At 44.1% G+C, this 15,518-nt stretch overlaps 1 protein-coding gene across 9 annotated transcripts in view; it reads right to left on the reverse strand.

Annotated features, from left to right (window-relative positions):
* The window catches only part of LOC109908109 (ankyrin repeat and SAM domain-containing protein 1A), a 116,858-nt gene that overhangs the window by 69,922 nt on the left and 31,418 nt on the right, over positions 1-15,518 (reverse strand). For 8 of the 9 annotated variants that reach the window (XM_031794366.1, XM_031794364.1, XM_031794365.1 and 5 more), the window contains exons 2-4: positions 10,952-11,032; positions 10,616-10,772; positions 9,485-9,550 (exon numbers count right to left, since the gene is read on the reverse strand). In XM_031794366.1, the coding sequence (XP_031650226.1) occupies positions 9,485-9,550; positions 10,616-10,772; positions 10,952-11,032 (304 nt within the window). The remainder of the gene's footprint in view (positions 1-9,484; positions 9,551-10,615; positions 10,773-10,951; positions 11,033-15,518) is intronic. The other variant, XM_020506586.2, reaches the window with a different exon arrangement.

Below are 15,518 nucleotides of genomic sequence, written 5' to 3' on the forward strand. Positions count from 1 at the left end.
AATCAGTGCTTAGCAACCACCATATTAGCCACTATGTCTAAAGGTCACTGAAGAGCACCAATCAGGATGATGAGGCCCAAGGAAAGCGCTGGCTAGCTGAGAGAAAGGGATGCTGGGAGGATGCTGGGGGGTGGGGACTGAAGTCATGACTGGGAACAGTCCCTGTTGAGTAGAACTGCCTAACACCTGCTTCTTATAGGGCATGACCTGCTGTAAATGTGACGAAAGGACAATCTGTTGACATTTAGTAAAGGCCACGATAATAAGGAAAGACACTTCTGTGATAACAATATGTCATGTGTTGCTTGGTTGTTTAAGTAACTGCTTCGTGCAGACAGAGGTAGGGGTGACAGCCAGTGTGAGAGAGTTGAGTGGTGTGGTGTGGTGACCGACAGTGTAGTGAGTGTGATCCATGCAGTGCTTTACATGCAGAGGAGGCATTCGTTACCAGGGTGACCCAGCGAGATAGTGCTAGAGAGACACGGCTCATACGTCAATACAATCTATGGTCCTGAGAGCAGAACAGCGGCTGAGGAACTGGCTAGTAACAGAGATGATGGCAATCCTGAGGTCAAAGTTCTGACTGCACAGGGATACAGACTATGAGTGAAATGGATGGAATATATATACAAAAAAAAAAAGAGATTCTCCAAGCGCAGAGAGCAAGGATCAAAACTATATGTTCACTAGAACAACATTAAATCAATAGCATTACAAACACAGCTTTTACACTCAAAAACCACCCACAACACAAGCAACAAAGTTGATGCAGAGTGAGTTGCAGCATATTCTGTAGCCAAATGTCATCTCTATATCATATGGAGAGAATATCAGAGATACTATCAGAATACTTTGGGAGAGGATCAGACATATGTTCACATTGTAACATAATCACAAACATCATATCTAGCCTGTGTCAGCAGCATATTCAGTAGAGTGGACTTGTGTTCAAATCTCCATTCCTTACTTCTTTTTACCAAGTACTCCCACCAGCAGCCAGAAGAGGGAGATTACAATACAGCCTGATACATCAGCGGAGACAAAATAATGGTCTTAATAACCAATGCATATCCAACTCAAAACAATTTATATGTAATGACACTATATTCTCAGATTCATCACAAAGGCTATTTGATGCTAGGTCATATTCCTAGAAGGGCAGACTGGGAACACTAGCTAACACACAGGACATTCCAGTGTCAACTCAAGTGGCTGACAACACTAGCCGTATGCTGTGTACAACATGCAGGTTTGACAGTTTGTAAACACAGTACAAACCTAAAGGTAATGAATGAATAACTGTTGTAAGAGACCAACCATAACCTCCCCCAAGACTAGCCACTCTGTGCCAGTCAACAACAATTGTGTAACAGGGTGTGGCAACAATGCCAGTCTGCAACATGCCCGGAGTGCCAGTCATGCCACACATGCCACAGACACCTAGGAGCAGCAGACAGCTGGCAGGAGAATACCCACACACTGTGTGCTAGGTTGGGTTACTCCCTGGAGGAGGAGGTGCCAGCTGAGTCTTTATTCTGCCATCAGAGGCAAGATCATGGAGACGGGGGTAGGGGGGAGGTTACAGGGCACCCAGGATAGGTGTTGGCCCCTCCCCTCTGACTAACACAAAGATCAGTAGGTAACTACTCCTGTGTTGTTCAAGGTACAGAGCGAGAGAGCGAGAAGAGAGAGAGAGGTCTTACTACACTGGAAAAAACAGGTTACAGCTTGAGCTGAAAGAAAGGAGGAGAAATAAAAATGTACAATCTGAGGGAATACCAAACAACACCTGCCTTTCTGGAAAGACGGGGAGAGAGAGAGAGAGAGAGAGAGAGAGAGAGAGAGAGAGAGAGAGAGAGAGAGAGAGAGAGAGAGGCCGGCTGAGAGGGAGGCTGGCTGAGAGGCTTGGTCTGACCCTGTGTGAGCTGCACTAAACAAACAAAGACCACGGAGCAGAAGAACACTCCAAAACAAAAAGCCTCTGTTAGGGAAATTAACCACAAGCCTGCTAGGGTTTTGTCAGTTAAGGTTTGGGATTTGACTAATTGTTCCTTCCTGCTTATCCTCTGTGTTTTTGGTCTAAATTAAGGTTTGATCTTTGTTTCTCTCTCAGTCTCCCTCTCTCTGTCCATCTCTGTTTCTCTTTCCCCGTTTGCTGCAGGAGCATGAAACCACCACACACAAAGGAGCATGGCGTCTCGCATCTGTGACGCACCGTCAACTGTTTTGTCATCACAAGCTTTTTAATAGATTCAACTCTCAACTGCAGGCTACTTCAGAGGAACATGTTTTATAGCCTTGGGTTTTATAGCCTTGGGTTTTATAGCCTTGGGTATACAGGTTTACTTGCACAGCCTGGATAAATCTGCAATAACAATATCCAAATAGAAACCAGCTTCAACCTCTATGTGCGCTGGCTAACTGCTCGGATTATGGCCGAATGAATTCTACCTGCAAAAACCAAGACTTCCTCAAGATTTATGGCAAAAAGAGAGACATATTTGCCATATCATGAACACATGATCAGTGTCTAGTTTTAAGACACCAAAAACCACATCATCGCCAATGAAGTCTGAGACTCCAGAGGATCCCCTCCTCTCTGTCTCAGTGGTGTGGCCAGTGTGGTTGGTTCCGTGGCTTTGAGTCTGACAACATCTGATCATATTAGCCACGGCTGGCCTCTCTGGGCAGCAGCAGAGCAGAGCAAAGCGTAGGGTGAGCAGCATGAATCAGACCTTCCCTGTGACGCCTCCTTCACTCCACACTAGCCTACTGCACAGGGGTCCACATGAGCCTGCAAACCAACAGCTGTTCAAATGCTAACATAAGAAAGTAGATGGCCACACATACACTCCTGTCCTGGTCATCCACATTGGGGAGTTGACTGATGTGATGGCAGCTACAATCAAGAGAAGGATTAGTACACTATGATGTAATCCAGGATAGTACACAGTATGAAGCCTGTGTGAACAACAGTGGTAGATGCACAATAGGCGGCAGGTAGCCTAGTGGTTAGAGCGTTGGACTAGTAACAGAAAGGTTGCAAGATCGAATCCGCGAGTAGACAAAAATCTGTTGTTCTGCCCCTGAACAAGGCAATTTTAAATTAACCCACTGTTCCTAGGCCGTCATTGAAAATAAGAATTTGTTCTTAACTGACTTGCCAAGTTTTAAAAAATAAAAAATAAAACGTTTTTTAAATAGCATGATAAAATGGGCCTTCATCTTAATCTAGACTCCAGTGTGTGTGTCAAACACACTCAGATTAAAGTGCTTTCTCAGATTAAATCTGAACAGAACACTAACCAGGAACATCTGGAGATTAGGCCTAACTTCTGCACTGTTGTGATGCCAATCCCACTCACACTAGAATGTTCCAATTCCGGAAGAGAAGAAACGTGCTGCAGTCCGACTGTATGTACTGTAGGGCTACTGTCTGAGATGCTAACGAGGACAGACTAGTGACCTCTGGCATGTAATGTGCTCGCTGGGCTGGCGGAGCGAGGAATAGGAGGGGTTACATCATGCTCTGCCCTCTGGTTAAGGGGGGTGGGGCAAGGGACAAGCAGCTGTTGTGGCCACAGGGTTGCCCAAACACTGCACGCGACTACTCGTAGTATGCACACATATTTGTAAATCCCTGTTTCTCACATGTCCACACAGAGGCAAGCTCATCTCAAATGCCTGGAAACTGAAGACAGCAGATTGGGTAGCCAGGCAACCCAAACTCCTTGATTCGGCCAACAGCTACGCCACGCCCACGGACGTTAGTTTCTTCTCCAGAGCCAGAATTCAAGTGGGTAAAGCAGCGTTTAGAAAATTCATCATTGGCTTTGCTACTTTGATTTGTTAGAGATGAGCCAATCGCTGATGACTTTGTTTTGTACAACACCCTTGATTTTGACATCACCACAAACGACTTCAATGATGGCAGTCTCAGACTGAAGTATGTGGCGAACAGTTTAAATCATCAGGCAAGTAGATGGTAGCTTTCTCCAGCATCTCTCTCTTCTCCTCCACTGGCCACAAGCAACAACTCAATCTACAGCAGAATCAGGCATATGCTGGATGTGATTATGCATAAAGGATGAAGGAAAAGAAACCTGTCCATCAAAATGGACAGATGCCCTTCTGAGGGGCTCTAGCTTGCATGGATGTATGTAGAAATGTTTAAGGAGATATGATGGAGAAAAAGGGTTGGTGTCGGATCTGATGTGTGGCAGTCGACAGAGATGGACACAGGTGCGAAGCTGAAGCCAATGAGAATGCTAACAGACTGTGGGGCAGTGTGCCAGTAGCGCAGGCTTCAACCGTCGTATCGTCTGAGATCCTCAAAGATTGGAAAGCTGCCGTGGTCATCCCCCTCTTCAAAGGGGGAGACACTCTGGACCCAAACTGTTATAGACCTATATCCATCCTGCCCTTCTAAAATCTTCAAAAGCCATGTTAACAAACAGATCACCGACTATTTCGAATCCCACCATCAGTTTTATGAGGGTATCCTACCTTCTCCACTATGCAATCTGGTTTCGTGCTGGTCATGGGTGCACCTCAGCCACGCTCAAGGTCCTAAACAATATCATAACCACCATCGATAAGAGTGTACTGTGCAGCCATCTTCATTGACCTGGCCTAGGCTTGACTCTGTCAATCACCGCACTCTGTCAATCACGGCAGACTCAATAGCCTTGGCTTCTCAAATGATTGCCTCGCCTGGTTCACCAACTACTTCTCAGATAGAGTTCAGTGTGTCAAATCGGAGGGCCTGTTGTCTGGACCTCTGGCAGTCTCTATGGGGGTACCATGTGGTTCAATTCTTGGGCTAACTCTTTTCTCTGTATACATCAATGATGTCGCTCTTGCTGCTGGTGAGTCTCTGATCCACCTCTACGCAGACGACACCATTCTGTAGACATCCGGCCCTTCTTTGGACACTGTGTTAACAAACCTCCAAATGAGCTTCAGTGCCATACAACACTCCTTCGAGGCCTCCAACTGCTCTTAAGTGCATGCTCTTCAACTGATTGCTGCACACCCTCCCACCCGACTAGCATCACTACTCTGGACAGTTCTGACTTAGAATATGTGGACAACTACAAATACCTAGGTGTCTGGTTAGGCTAAACTCTCCTTCCAGATTCACATTAAGCATCTCCAATCCAAAATTCAATCTAGAATCGGCTTCCTATTTTGCAACAAAGCATCCTTCACTCATGCTGCCAAACATAGTCAGTTTTACGAGGGTATCCTACCGATCCTTGACTTCGGCGATGTCATTTACAAAATAGCCTCCAACACTCTACTCAGCAAATTGGATGTAGTCTATCACGGTGCCATCTGTTTTGTCACCAAAGCCCCATATACTACCCACCACTGCGACCTGCATGCTCTCGTTGGCTGGCCTTCACTACATATTTGTCGCCAAACTCACTGGCTCCAGGTCATCTATAAGTCTCTGCTAGGTAAAGCCTCGCCTTATCTCAGCTCACTGGTCACCATAGCGACACCTACCCGTAGCACGCGCTCCAGCAGGTATATTTCACTGGTCACCCCCAAAGCCAACACTTCCTTTGGCCGCCTTTCCTTCCGGTTCTCTGCTGCCAATGACTGGATCGAATTGCAAAAATCTGGAACTGAAGCTGGAGTCTTCTATCTCCCTCTCTAACTTTAAGCATCATCTGTCAAAGCAGCTTACAAATCACTGTACACAGCCCATCTGTAAATAGCACACCCAACTACCTCATCCCCATATTGTTACTTATCCTCTTGCTCTTTTTCATACCAGTATATTTACTTGCACATCATCATCTGCACATCTATCACTCCAGTGTTCATGCTAAATTGTAATTATTTTTGCCTCTAGGGCCTATTTATTGCCTTACCTCCTTACTCTTCTACACTTGCACACACTGTACATAGATTATTTTATTGTGTCATTGACTGTACATTTATTTATGTGTAACTCTGTGTTGTTGTTTTGTCTCACTGCTTTGCTTCATCTTGGCCATGTCGCAGTTGTAAATGAGATCTTGTTCTCAACAGGCCTACCTGGTTAAATAAAGGTTAAATAAAAACATTTAAAAAATATCCCTCTTCAGACAAGCTGGCCCATCCGATTAGAAGGCAAAATCTTTTTTTGTTTTGTTTTAAAGGCACATTGCATTGTCATTCAATACTAGCTCTCATACCTGGTGTGAATCGCAGCCTGTCTGAAATTTCACACTATTCACTTTTTAGGTTCTCTGGTGTTATTTTCAGGGCACTGTTAGCCTACTGCAAGCAGTGTGTACAGTATGTATTACACTGTGCTTTTCACTTCGCGCAACTGCCATCTCATTCTCCCTCTGTGTAGGATAAAGCTTGGAAGCTGGTTGCATGACTGTGTCGGTGTTAATATTTACCACAGTCAGCCAACCATCTGAAGGTACAGTACATTTTGTTAGGCAGGTGACCTATATTGGAGACAGAGGACTGTTAGACTTGCAGCTTTGACATATTTCAAGAGCAGTACCGCACGTTCCTTGAAAATACCACTATCAGACACCAGGCTTTTTCGATGGAAGAAATTGTTTTTAAAAATAGGAGATGGGAAATAACAATAAGCAGAGAAATGATGACTAAGTGTTATATTTTATTTGTATATTACAATCAAGCTTCCATGATAAATCACTTTTCCTTCCAAATCAAATGGGGCACTATCGGAATATCATCAAGTGGCAGGCCCATTGGAGATGGTAACACTGGGAGAACGTTGCAGCAACGCTTAATGAACATTACAGCTAGGCAGTACTAAGGCCAGGAGGACAGAGAGAGAGGGGCTGTTTGAGCTGTGTCCAGGCTGAGCTACGGGTGCTTCCCTGAGGGGGAGAGCCTGCACTTAAAGCCCCCTCCTCCCCCATAAATCTCTGCCCACAACCACCCCTCCCATTTCTAGCTAGCTAACTCCATGACACACACCCCTATCTTCTCTCCTGCTGCGTGTTCCACTGGGTCAGTCATTGCTGCTGCAAGACCAATCAGCCGTGACACCGTTGCCATGACAACATCCCACCTCTCCCTTGCTCTCTTCCACAGTGGTGCAGACTCAAAAGCAGAAAAACAGATAGAGGGAGAGAGAGAGAGAGACACTGAGCAGAGAGCACACTCTGCCTGACATTGATACAAAGAGACTGGTACACAGAAAAGCACCCTCTCCTTGGAAGACATTTCTCTGGTTGTTACAACAACACTGAGATATTAGGAACCCAAAGACTCTTTTGGGGGATCCAAAGAGAGATCCACAGTCACATGATGCCATCGCCATCACTGCCAGAGCATCCATCCAGCCTGCATTCATCCATGTTTCTGATTTGTTCATAACAGCTTATCCATTATTTAGGTCTGCTGTGGCCAGGTATTGGACCCCATACTGCTGTATTCCAAAAGCAACAGAGAAGCTAACCCCCACAGACGTCAAATGGTCAGCCTGTCAACTAAACCACATCCTAAACGTTTGCATTAAGAGGAGCAACAATTATACAGCACTAGAGGACATGTAATGAGGATTCAGTGTTTGGTAAACACATGCTGCATGTCGCTTTAAGGCAACCGAAGCTAAGAGGCTTGAGTTAGCACTGAGGAAATGTGACACCATTTTAAAAATAGTTTGATTTCCAGATGCTTTCCTCAAAACATAAGCTTTGACCTCTCAACACTCCAGTGATGGTGTTAGCCTCAATTTGATGTGAAGGTAACATTGCCTCTGTCAGTAAACTAGAGGAAGTGTTAACGGCTCAATAATTCTACATCTCAGGGGAGAAAACTCTCTGACTTGATCTTGACTGTCTAAGCGTGAATGTGGCTTCTACACATACAGTAGGACATAATGACCCTAGACAAGCATGAGCACATACACGTCTAGAACAAGGTCAAATGTAGAGAGAAACACCAAGGAAAACACACAGGTCAGAAATGACTGACACGTAACACCTATGTCACTGAAATCACATCCATTCTATTCTATGTTGTGGTTCTGTCCCCAAGGGACAAATTGTTCCCTATGATAAAATCGGGGAGGGGACTGTGGATTGGTCTTCGTCCATCTGTTCATACGTTAGTCACACGCGATCTCTCAGACAGCAATGGCCCCATTTTTACGAAACTTGGGTGAATAATGTGTCTTGCCATAGAGCAGTGTTTCTGCCATAGAGCAGTGTTTCTGCCATAGAGCAGTGTTTCTGCCATAGAGCAGTGTTTCTGCCATAGAGCAGTGTACTGTTGGGGGTACTGGGGGACCAGGGTTGGGAAACACAGCCATAGAGATCCAGCATTTACAAAATGACACTGATTGGCCCAAGGCGGGAGCTATAGTAATTAACTGGAATTTGTCACACCAGAGAGGAAGCGAGAGGGATAACTAGGCCCAAAATCTGTCTTCTCCAACAGGTTTTTAATTTTCTTTATTTTTTTAAGGTTTTTTTGCTCACCGAGCGAGGACGTTTTGTATGGAGGTCAATGAGTGTCAAATTTGGTTAACAAAAAATGTAATGGCTTGTTTGCTAGGTGTGGCTTATTTAATCGAATAGAAGTTTCACAGTGCTTAGGTTGTTACAAGTGTACGGATATAGGTAGGACACGTGACATCCAGACAACTTTTAGAAAAAACACTTTATATCAGAGTTATGCCTGTTGTCCACAAGCATATCTGCCCTCTCATTGGCTAGAATAGTCCCACCTGATCTTGTCTCCTCCAGACTGCCTTCTAGTCTGAGTAACAGTATCTTTAGGTAACATTCCACTCCTTGCCACACCTTGTCATTGCCAAAGACTTGACATGGAATACACAGAGTGGATTAGTTAAAGAGACTGGTACCCAGGCTAAATGCCATTTTTTAATTGTTACAGCAGCCACTTCAATCTGGTCAATATAATGGATCATCTGTGGTCACACACAATCTCAATTGGCCCAACAGGGGGCTGCATCATTCATGGGGAAGACATGTTTACGGTTGCCTTGTTCATATTTACAACTAATGAGAGAGGACGGTCCCAAAGATACATACATCAGAGTCCTTCAACATCACGTGACTGTATAAACAGGAAAACTGACTATGGAACACAACTGCAGTAGTACTAATAATGTTGCAAATCCTCCTTTCCAATTCTTCTCAGTTACCAGGTGAAAGTATCTAGAGAGAACCCCAAGAAATCACAAGAAATGTACCCAGAAAAGGTCAAAGCAAGTCCCCTTATCTCTACAACACACTGCCAGTGCAAGCTAAGCAAGCATCAAACCCAAGCATCAAAACTATGCATCAAACCCAAGCACCAAACCCATGCATCAAACCCAAGCATCAAAACCATGCATGGCGAAGAGATTGTGTGCAACTAGTTGTGTGAGTACAATGGAAGCGGGGAGGAGAATAAGAGGGAAGCAGCCTTCTGAGCAGCTGTGTGTCTGGCTGTCTGTCTGGCTGTCTGTCTGGCTGGCTGGCTGGGTACACACCTTGGCATTAATATGCAGGTCAAAGGGCCCACAGCGTTTCAACTCTTTGTGCTCTACAGAGGAGCTCTAGGAGGGAAGAAAAATGAAGCAATGGTTTTTCACTCACACACAGGCAATGCATGACAGTCAGTTGCAAGGCTGAGTCAAAATAAATTAACAGAAATATGAACAAAGTTGAGTTAATGAACAAACAGATGTCATGAACAGGCATAGAGATGGCTGACAGAAATGACACAAAATGAGCTGGCAATGGATCAGAGGATTATTCCAATATCATGACTCCAGTGACAGACTAATAAACTCAAATGTATCTGGAGTACTACTGGGAAGTACTACTGGGAAGTACTACAATGATGTCATACTTTATCAATGGGATCTTGGCTCTATGGCTATGATTGATTTTGTTCAATTGCCTCATAATGGGTCATTTCTGCCAAAATGGTAAAGATACTAAACACGAGATCACAGACAGGACAGGGTAAATACTGAAGGTGCTGCTGGTGGTTACGCAGTGGACAGTCTCTACACACCATGCCTGGACTTAACACATTACATATCAAACAGAACAATCCATTAGTTCAAACATGACACATTCAGTTGGCTGGTGTCAAGTCACTTCAAGACAAATATTAGTGCAGTCAAACTCATGACGCAATGCAGTTAATGTGTATGGTCTTGCACTGAATGAACAAGCCCTGTCCTACTTTCATTTGTATTAAATATATATATATATATGTTCTCAAAAACAGCAAATGGTATTTGCAAACCACAGACAGAGCGAGACGAGGAACACGGCCCACAGTGTACCCAGTTAAAAATACATTCTATAGAAATGAGCATAGTGAGGTCGACACTGTATATGAATGATGAGTTGTATAGGATAGATGTCCATCCATGTGACAGGAACTGGGTGTAACACTAAAGTTCACTGACTCTAGTTAACAGGGGAAATAGTGAAGGGTTATGTGGTATTGCACTCGACCTGTTCCTTCCTTCACACTGTTACACAGATCAGATCAAAAACCACTGCTGCTGTGAGCAGAGGAAGACCGATTCCTGGAGGTATCAGGGGAACAGATGGAGTGAGAAGAAGGGAGCCACACTTAGCAGGGGGGGGGGGGGGGGTCAGACCTGCTCGTTGAGTTTGGGGTGTGAGGGGCCTTGGTGAATGAGCAGCCTGACGATCCGTTGGTCCCCCTTCCATGCGGCCAGGTGCAGGGGGTAGCAGCCCTTATTGTCGGCGATGTTGGTCAAGGCCTCGTTACGTAACAGTGACTCCACAACTTCACTGTGGAATGGACAGGCAGACACTGTCAGAAGAGTTGAACATTATGTAGGCTGATGACAGTGTACTATATCAATATTAACCACACAAATATGGTATTTCCCACTAGCTGACCTCAGGCACATCATTGTCAGTTAATCTAAACTCCCATGACAACAGAGCAGAGCTAGCTCTAGATCTACCTGTGTCCGTTTAGGGCAGCATGGTGTAGAGGAGTGTATCCAGTGCTGTCCACACAGTTCACATTAGGACCCCGCCAGATACTGTGGGGAGAGAGAGAGAGGGAATATTAGATCATATAACAGTATAATGCAGCTGAGGGAAGAGCCTAAAGCTAGCGTGAGCAGAGAGACAAGTTCAGTAGGCAAACATTGTGACATGTTGCCGATCAAAACGGCAGTGTCATTGGCAGTCATGCTACATTATAAGTTGTGTACCATGGTTTACAGCCTATAGCCCAGCCCAGGTTCACAGCCCAGCCCAGGCCAGCTCACACCCAGGTGAGAGGCGTTCCCTGAGGAATTGAACCACAGCACTGAGTGAGAGGGAAAGGAATGAGGAAGCATGGGCCAAGCCAGCAGCACCAGGCAGCAGAGGACAGATTGCGTTGGAAAGTACACACACCCACACTAAGACACAGCAGGAGGGCAGTAAAGTTGGAGGCCCCAGGCAGAAGCCAGTCTTTGCCCCCCCCCCCAATGTATATTTAACAGAATCATTGCAACTGAAGGTAGAGCTGTTTGGAGCCGGCTCTTTTAGGTGAACTAAGCAGAATGAAAAGGCTAACTGAAAAGACTTGAAATGCCCTACACTAGTGAAAGCTTTTTACATCACCACATAAAACAGGGGTGGGCAATAATTATGGCTGCACAGATTTGTTTTCTGACCGATTTGTTTGTCAACAGCAATTTAAAATAAATAAATAAATAGGTCCAGTATAATCTCTTCATACAGTAGGTTTACCTTCTTAGTGGTATTAGTTAGTTGGGATGCACTGATGTGGAAATTCTGGGCCAATGACTACAGTTGAAGTCGGAAATTTACATATACCTTAGACAAATACATTTACACTCAGTTTTTCACAATTCCTGAGATTTAATCCTAGTAAAAATCACCAGTCTTAGGTCAGTTAGGATCAACACTTTATTTTAAGAATGTGAAATGTCAGAATAATAGTATTATTTCTTTCATCACATTCCCAGTGGGTCAGAAGTTTACATACACTCAATTTGTACTTGGTAGCATTGCCTTTAAAATTGTTGAACTTGGGGTCAAACGTTTCGTGTAGCCTTCAACAAGCTTCCCACAATAAGTTGGGTGAATTTTGGCCCATTCCTCCTGACAGAGCTGGTGTAACAGTTATACTTTTGTTTCATCAGGCCAGAGGATATTTCTCCAAAAAAGTACGATCTTTGTCCCCATGTGCAGTTGGAAACCGTAGTCTGGTTTTTTTATGGCGGTTTTGGAGCAGTGGTTTCTTCCTTGCTGAGCAGCCTTTCAGGTTATGTCGATATCGGACTCGTTTTACTGTGGATATAGATACTTTTGTACCTGTTTCCTCCAGCATCTTCACAAGGTCCTTTGCTGTTGTTCTGGGATTGATTTGCACTTTTCGCACCAAAGTACGTTCATCTCTAGGAGACAGAACACGTCTCCTTCCTGAGATGTATGATGGCTGTGCGGTCCCATGGTGTTTATACTTGCGTACTATCATTTGTACAGATGAACGTGAAACCTTCAGGCGTTTGGAAATTCCTCCCAAGGATGATCTAGACTTGTGGTCTATACATTTTTTTGCGGTCTTGACTGATTTCTTTTGATTTTCCCATGATGTCAGGCAAAGAGGCGCTGAGTTTGAAGGTAGGCCTGAAAATTCATCAACAGGTACACCTCCAATTGACTCAAATTATGTCAATTAGCCTCTCAGAAGCTTCTAAAGCCCTGACATAGTTTTCTGGAATTTTCCAAGCTGTTTAAAGGCACAGTGAACTTAGTGTATGTAAACTTCTGACCCACTGGAATTGTTATACAGTGAATTATAAGTGAAATAATCGGTATGTAAACAATTGTTGGTAAAATGTCTTGTCATGCACAAAGTAGATGTCCTATCCTACTTGCCAAAACTATAGTTTATTAACAAGACATTTGTAGAGTGGTTGAAAAACGAGTTTTAATGACTACAACCTAAGTCCAACCGAACCAACTTTGGCTTTCATGGATTTAGCCACTATATTGTGATCACTGCATCCAATGGGTACGGATACAGCTTTAGAACAAAGTTCTACAGTATTAGTAAAAATGTGATCGATACATGTGGATGATCTTGTTCCTGTTGTGTTTGTAAACACCCTGGTAGGTTGATTAATAACCTGAACCAGATTACAGACACTGGTTACAGTGAGAAGCTTCCTCTTGAGCGGACAGCTTGATGAAAACCAGTCAATATTCAGGTCCCCAAGAAAGTAGACCTCTCTGTTTACATCACATACACTATCAATCATTTCACACATATCATTTAGATACTGCCTGTTCGTACTTGGTGGCCTATAGCAACACCCCAAAAGAAAAGGCTTTAGATGTGCTAAGTGAACCTGCAAGCACAACACTTCATTAACACTTGACATAAAATCTTCTCTAAGCATTACAGGGATATGGCTCTGAATATATACAGCAACACCTCCCCCATAAGTATTTCAGTCTCTTCTATATGTAACCGATGTGAAATGGCTAGCTAGTTAGCGGGGTGCATGCTAATAGTGTTTCAATCGGTGACGTCACTCGCTCTGAGACCTTGAAATAGTTGTTTCCCTTGCTCTGCAAGGGCCGCGGCTTTTGTGGAGCGATGGGTAACGATGCTTCGAGGGTGGCTGTTGTCTATGTGTGCAGAGGGTCCCTGGTTCGGGGCGAGGAGAGGGACGGAAGCAATACTGTTACATTGATGCTGTTGACCCGGATCACTGGTTGCTGAGGAAAAGGAGGAGATCAAAAGTGGGGTGAGTGTAACCGATGTGAAATGGCTAGCTAGTTAGCGGGGTGAGTGTAACCGATGTGAAATGGCTAGCTAGTTAGCGGGGTGAGTGTAACCGATGTGAAATGGCTAGCTAGTTAGCGGGGTGAGTGCTAATAGTGTTTCAGTCGGTGACGTCACTCGCTCTGAGACCTTGAAGTCGTTTTTTCCCTTGCTCTGCAAGGGCCGCGGATTTTGTGGGGCGATGGGTAACGATGCATCGTGGGAGCCAGTTGTTGATGTGCGCAGAGGGTCCCTGGTTCGAGCCCAGGTAGGGGGCGAGGAGAGGGACACAAGCTAAACTGTTACATATAGATGTTGTTATCCTTATATTGCTACTGCTGTATCAACAAATTAATTATCTAAGTGAGTTTCAGAAATGGCTAATATGAATGTTATCTGATGTGAGCAAGTTATTGATTTCATGAACCTTATTTCTAAGGCTACATATATTAATATGGGCTATTTTCAGCCCTTTCCTGAGTAGCTTATCAGAGATAGACATAATACTGAAAGTGTGTGCACGTGCGCTGCGGGATTGAAGCTACGAACAATGTAGAAAATAGTACAAATAAAATAAAACCCTGGAATAAGTAGGTGTGTCAAAATATTTGACTGGTACTGTATGTTTAATTGAAATAAAACCACCTGTGAGGCTAGAGTTGGGAAACCCTGCCCTATAGGGTTATGCGTGTGAATACTTGGGAACAGATTTCCAAATTAAAATCACTTGGAGCTCATTTCTTTTATGTCCAACAATGAAAATGCAAAAACATGTCATGTAAAAAGCACCTCATTTCGGTGTGCGCATAATTAGTGCTCAGGGGTCGCATTGAACCCATATCTGGGTAGAGGAGGAGACAATGAATATGACGAGTCTCCTCTCTAGCCCAGTTAACTACCATTCATTTTCCCATTACACACCTTTGCAAGCGTAATAATGTCAAAATATGTTTCATTATTCACCAAATATGGAGTTTTGCTGGGAAACTATCGTTTATTGCCATGCCGCCCTGTATGCTCTTCCAACAACAACAAAAAAGCCCTTTTTCCCCTCTTTTCTTTTTTTATAATAAAAAAATGGTATTGTCTGGAAATAATCTACGTATTGTCTGGAAATAATCTAAGTATTGTTTTTGACAAAGTGCACATGCGCCAAATCCACCCCTATGCATTAATGTAATTATCAACCACTCACTTCATTCTATCCTCCACTGCTTGAATTGAAGGGTCTGGACTGGAGGATATATATAGGCCTAGAGCTCTCATACACTTAAGGCTGAACTCAGCTGTCAGCTGTGATGGTTTGTTTCTTTTAATCAGCAGATAGAAAGAGAGAAATGGAGAGAGGGAGTAATTAAACAGGCAAAGGAAGCCTGGGCGCTGGGAGGATAGCATGCCATGCCAGCAGCAGGTCAACAGTAACAATGGGATCTGGCTGCACATTGAGCACTTCCTAAAATAAATCATTTGAAAAGAAAATCCAGCCTAGCACTGGAAAAACAAAGGTCTGAGAGAGAGGAGAGATGGGATGGATCTCGTGAAGATGAGAGCACTGAAATAGAACCAAGAGAGGGATTCTACCAACAGTAGGGAGGATGATGCTGCTGCACCACCATGCAACCATGTCATTTATCTATGATAAAACCCCTGGAATGTGCCAGATTAAAAGATGAACATTGATGTTCACGTGACGTAACATTAATCCATATCATCAACGCTGAAAACAAAAAAGAAACTGA

This window comes from Oncorhynchus kisutch, linkage group LG17 (genome assembly GCF_002021735.2).
Source record: "Oncorhynchus kisutch isolate 150728-3 linkage group LG17, Okis_V2, whole genome shotgun sequence".
NCBI classification, from domain to species: Eukaryota; Metazoa; Chordata; class Actinopteri; order Salmoniformes; family Salmonidae; genus Oncorhynchus; species Oncorhynchus kisutch.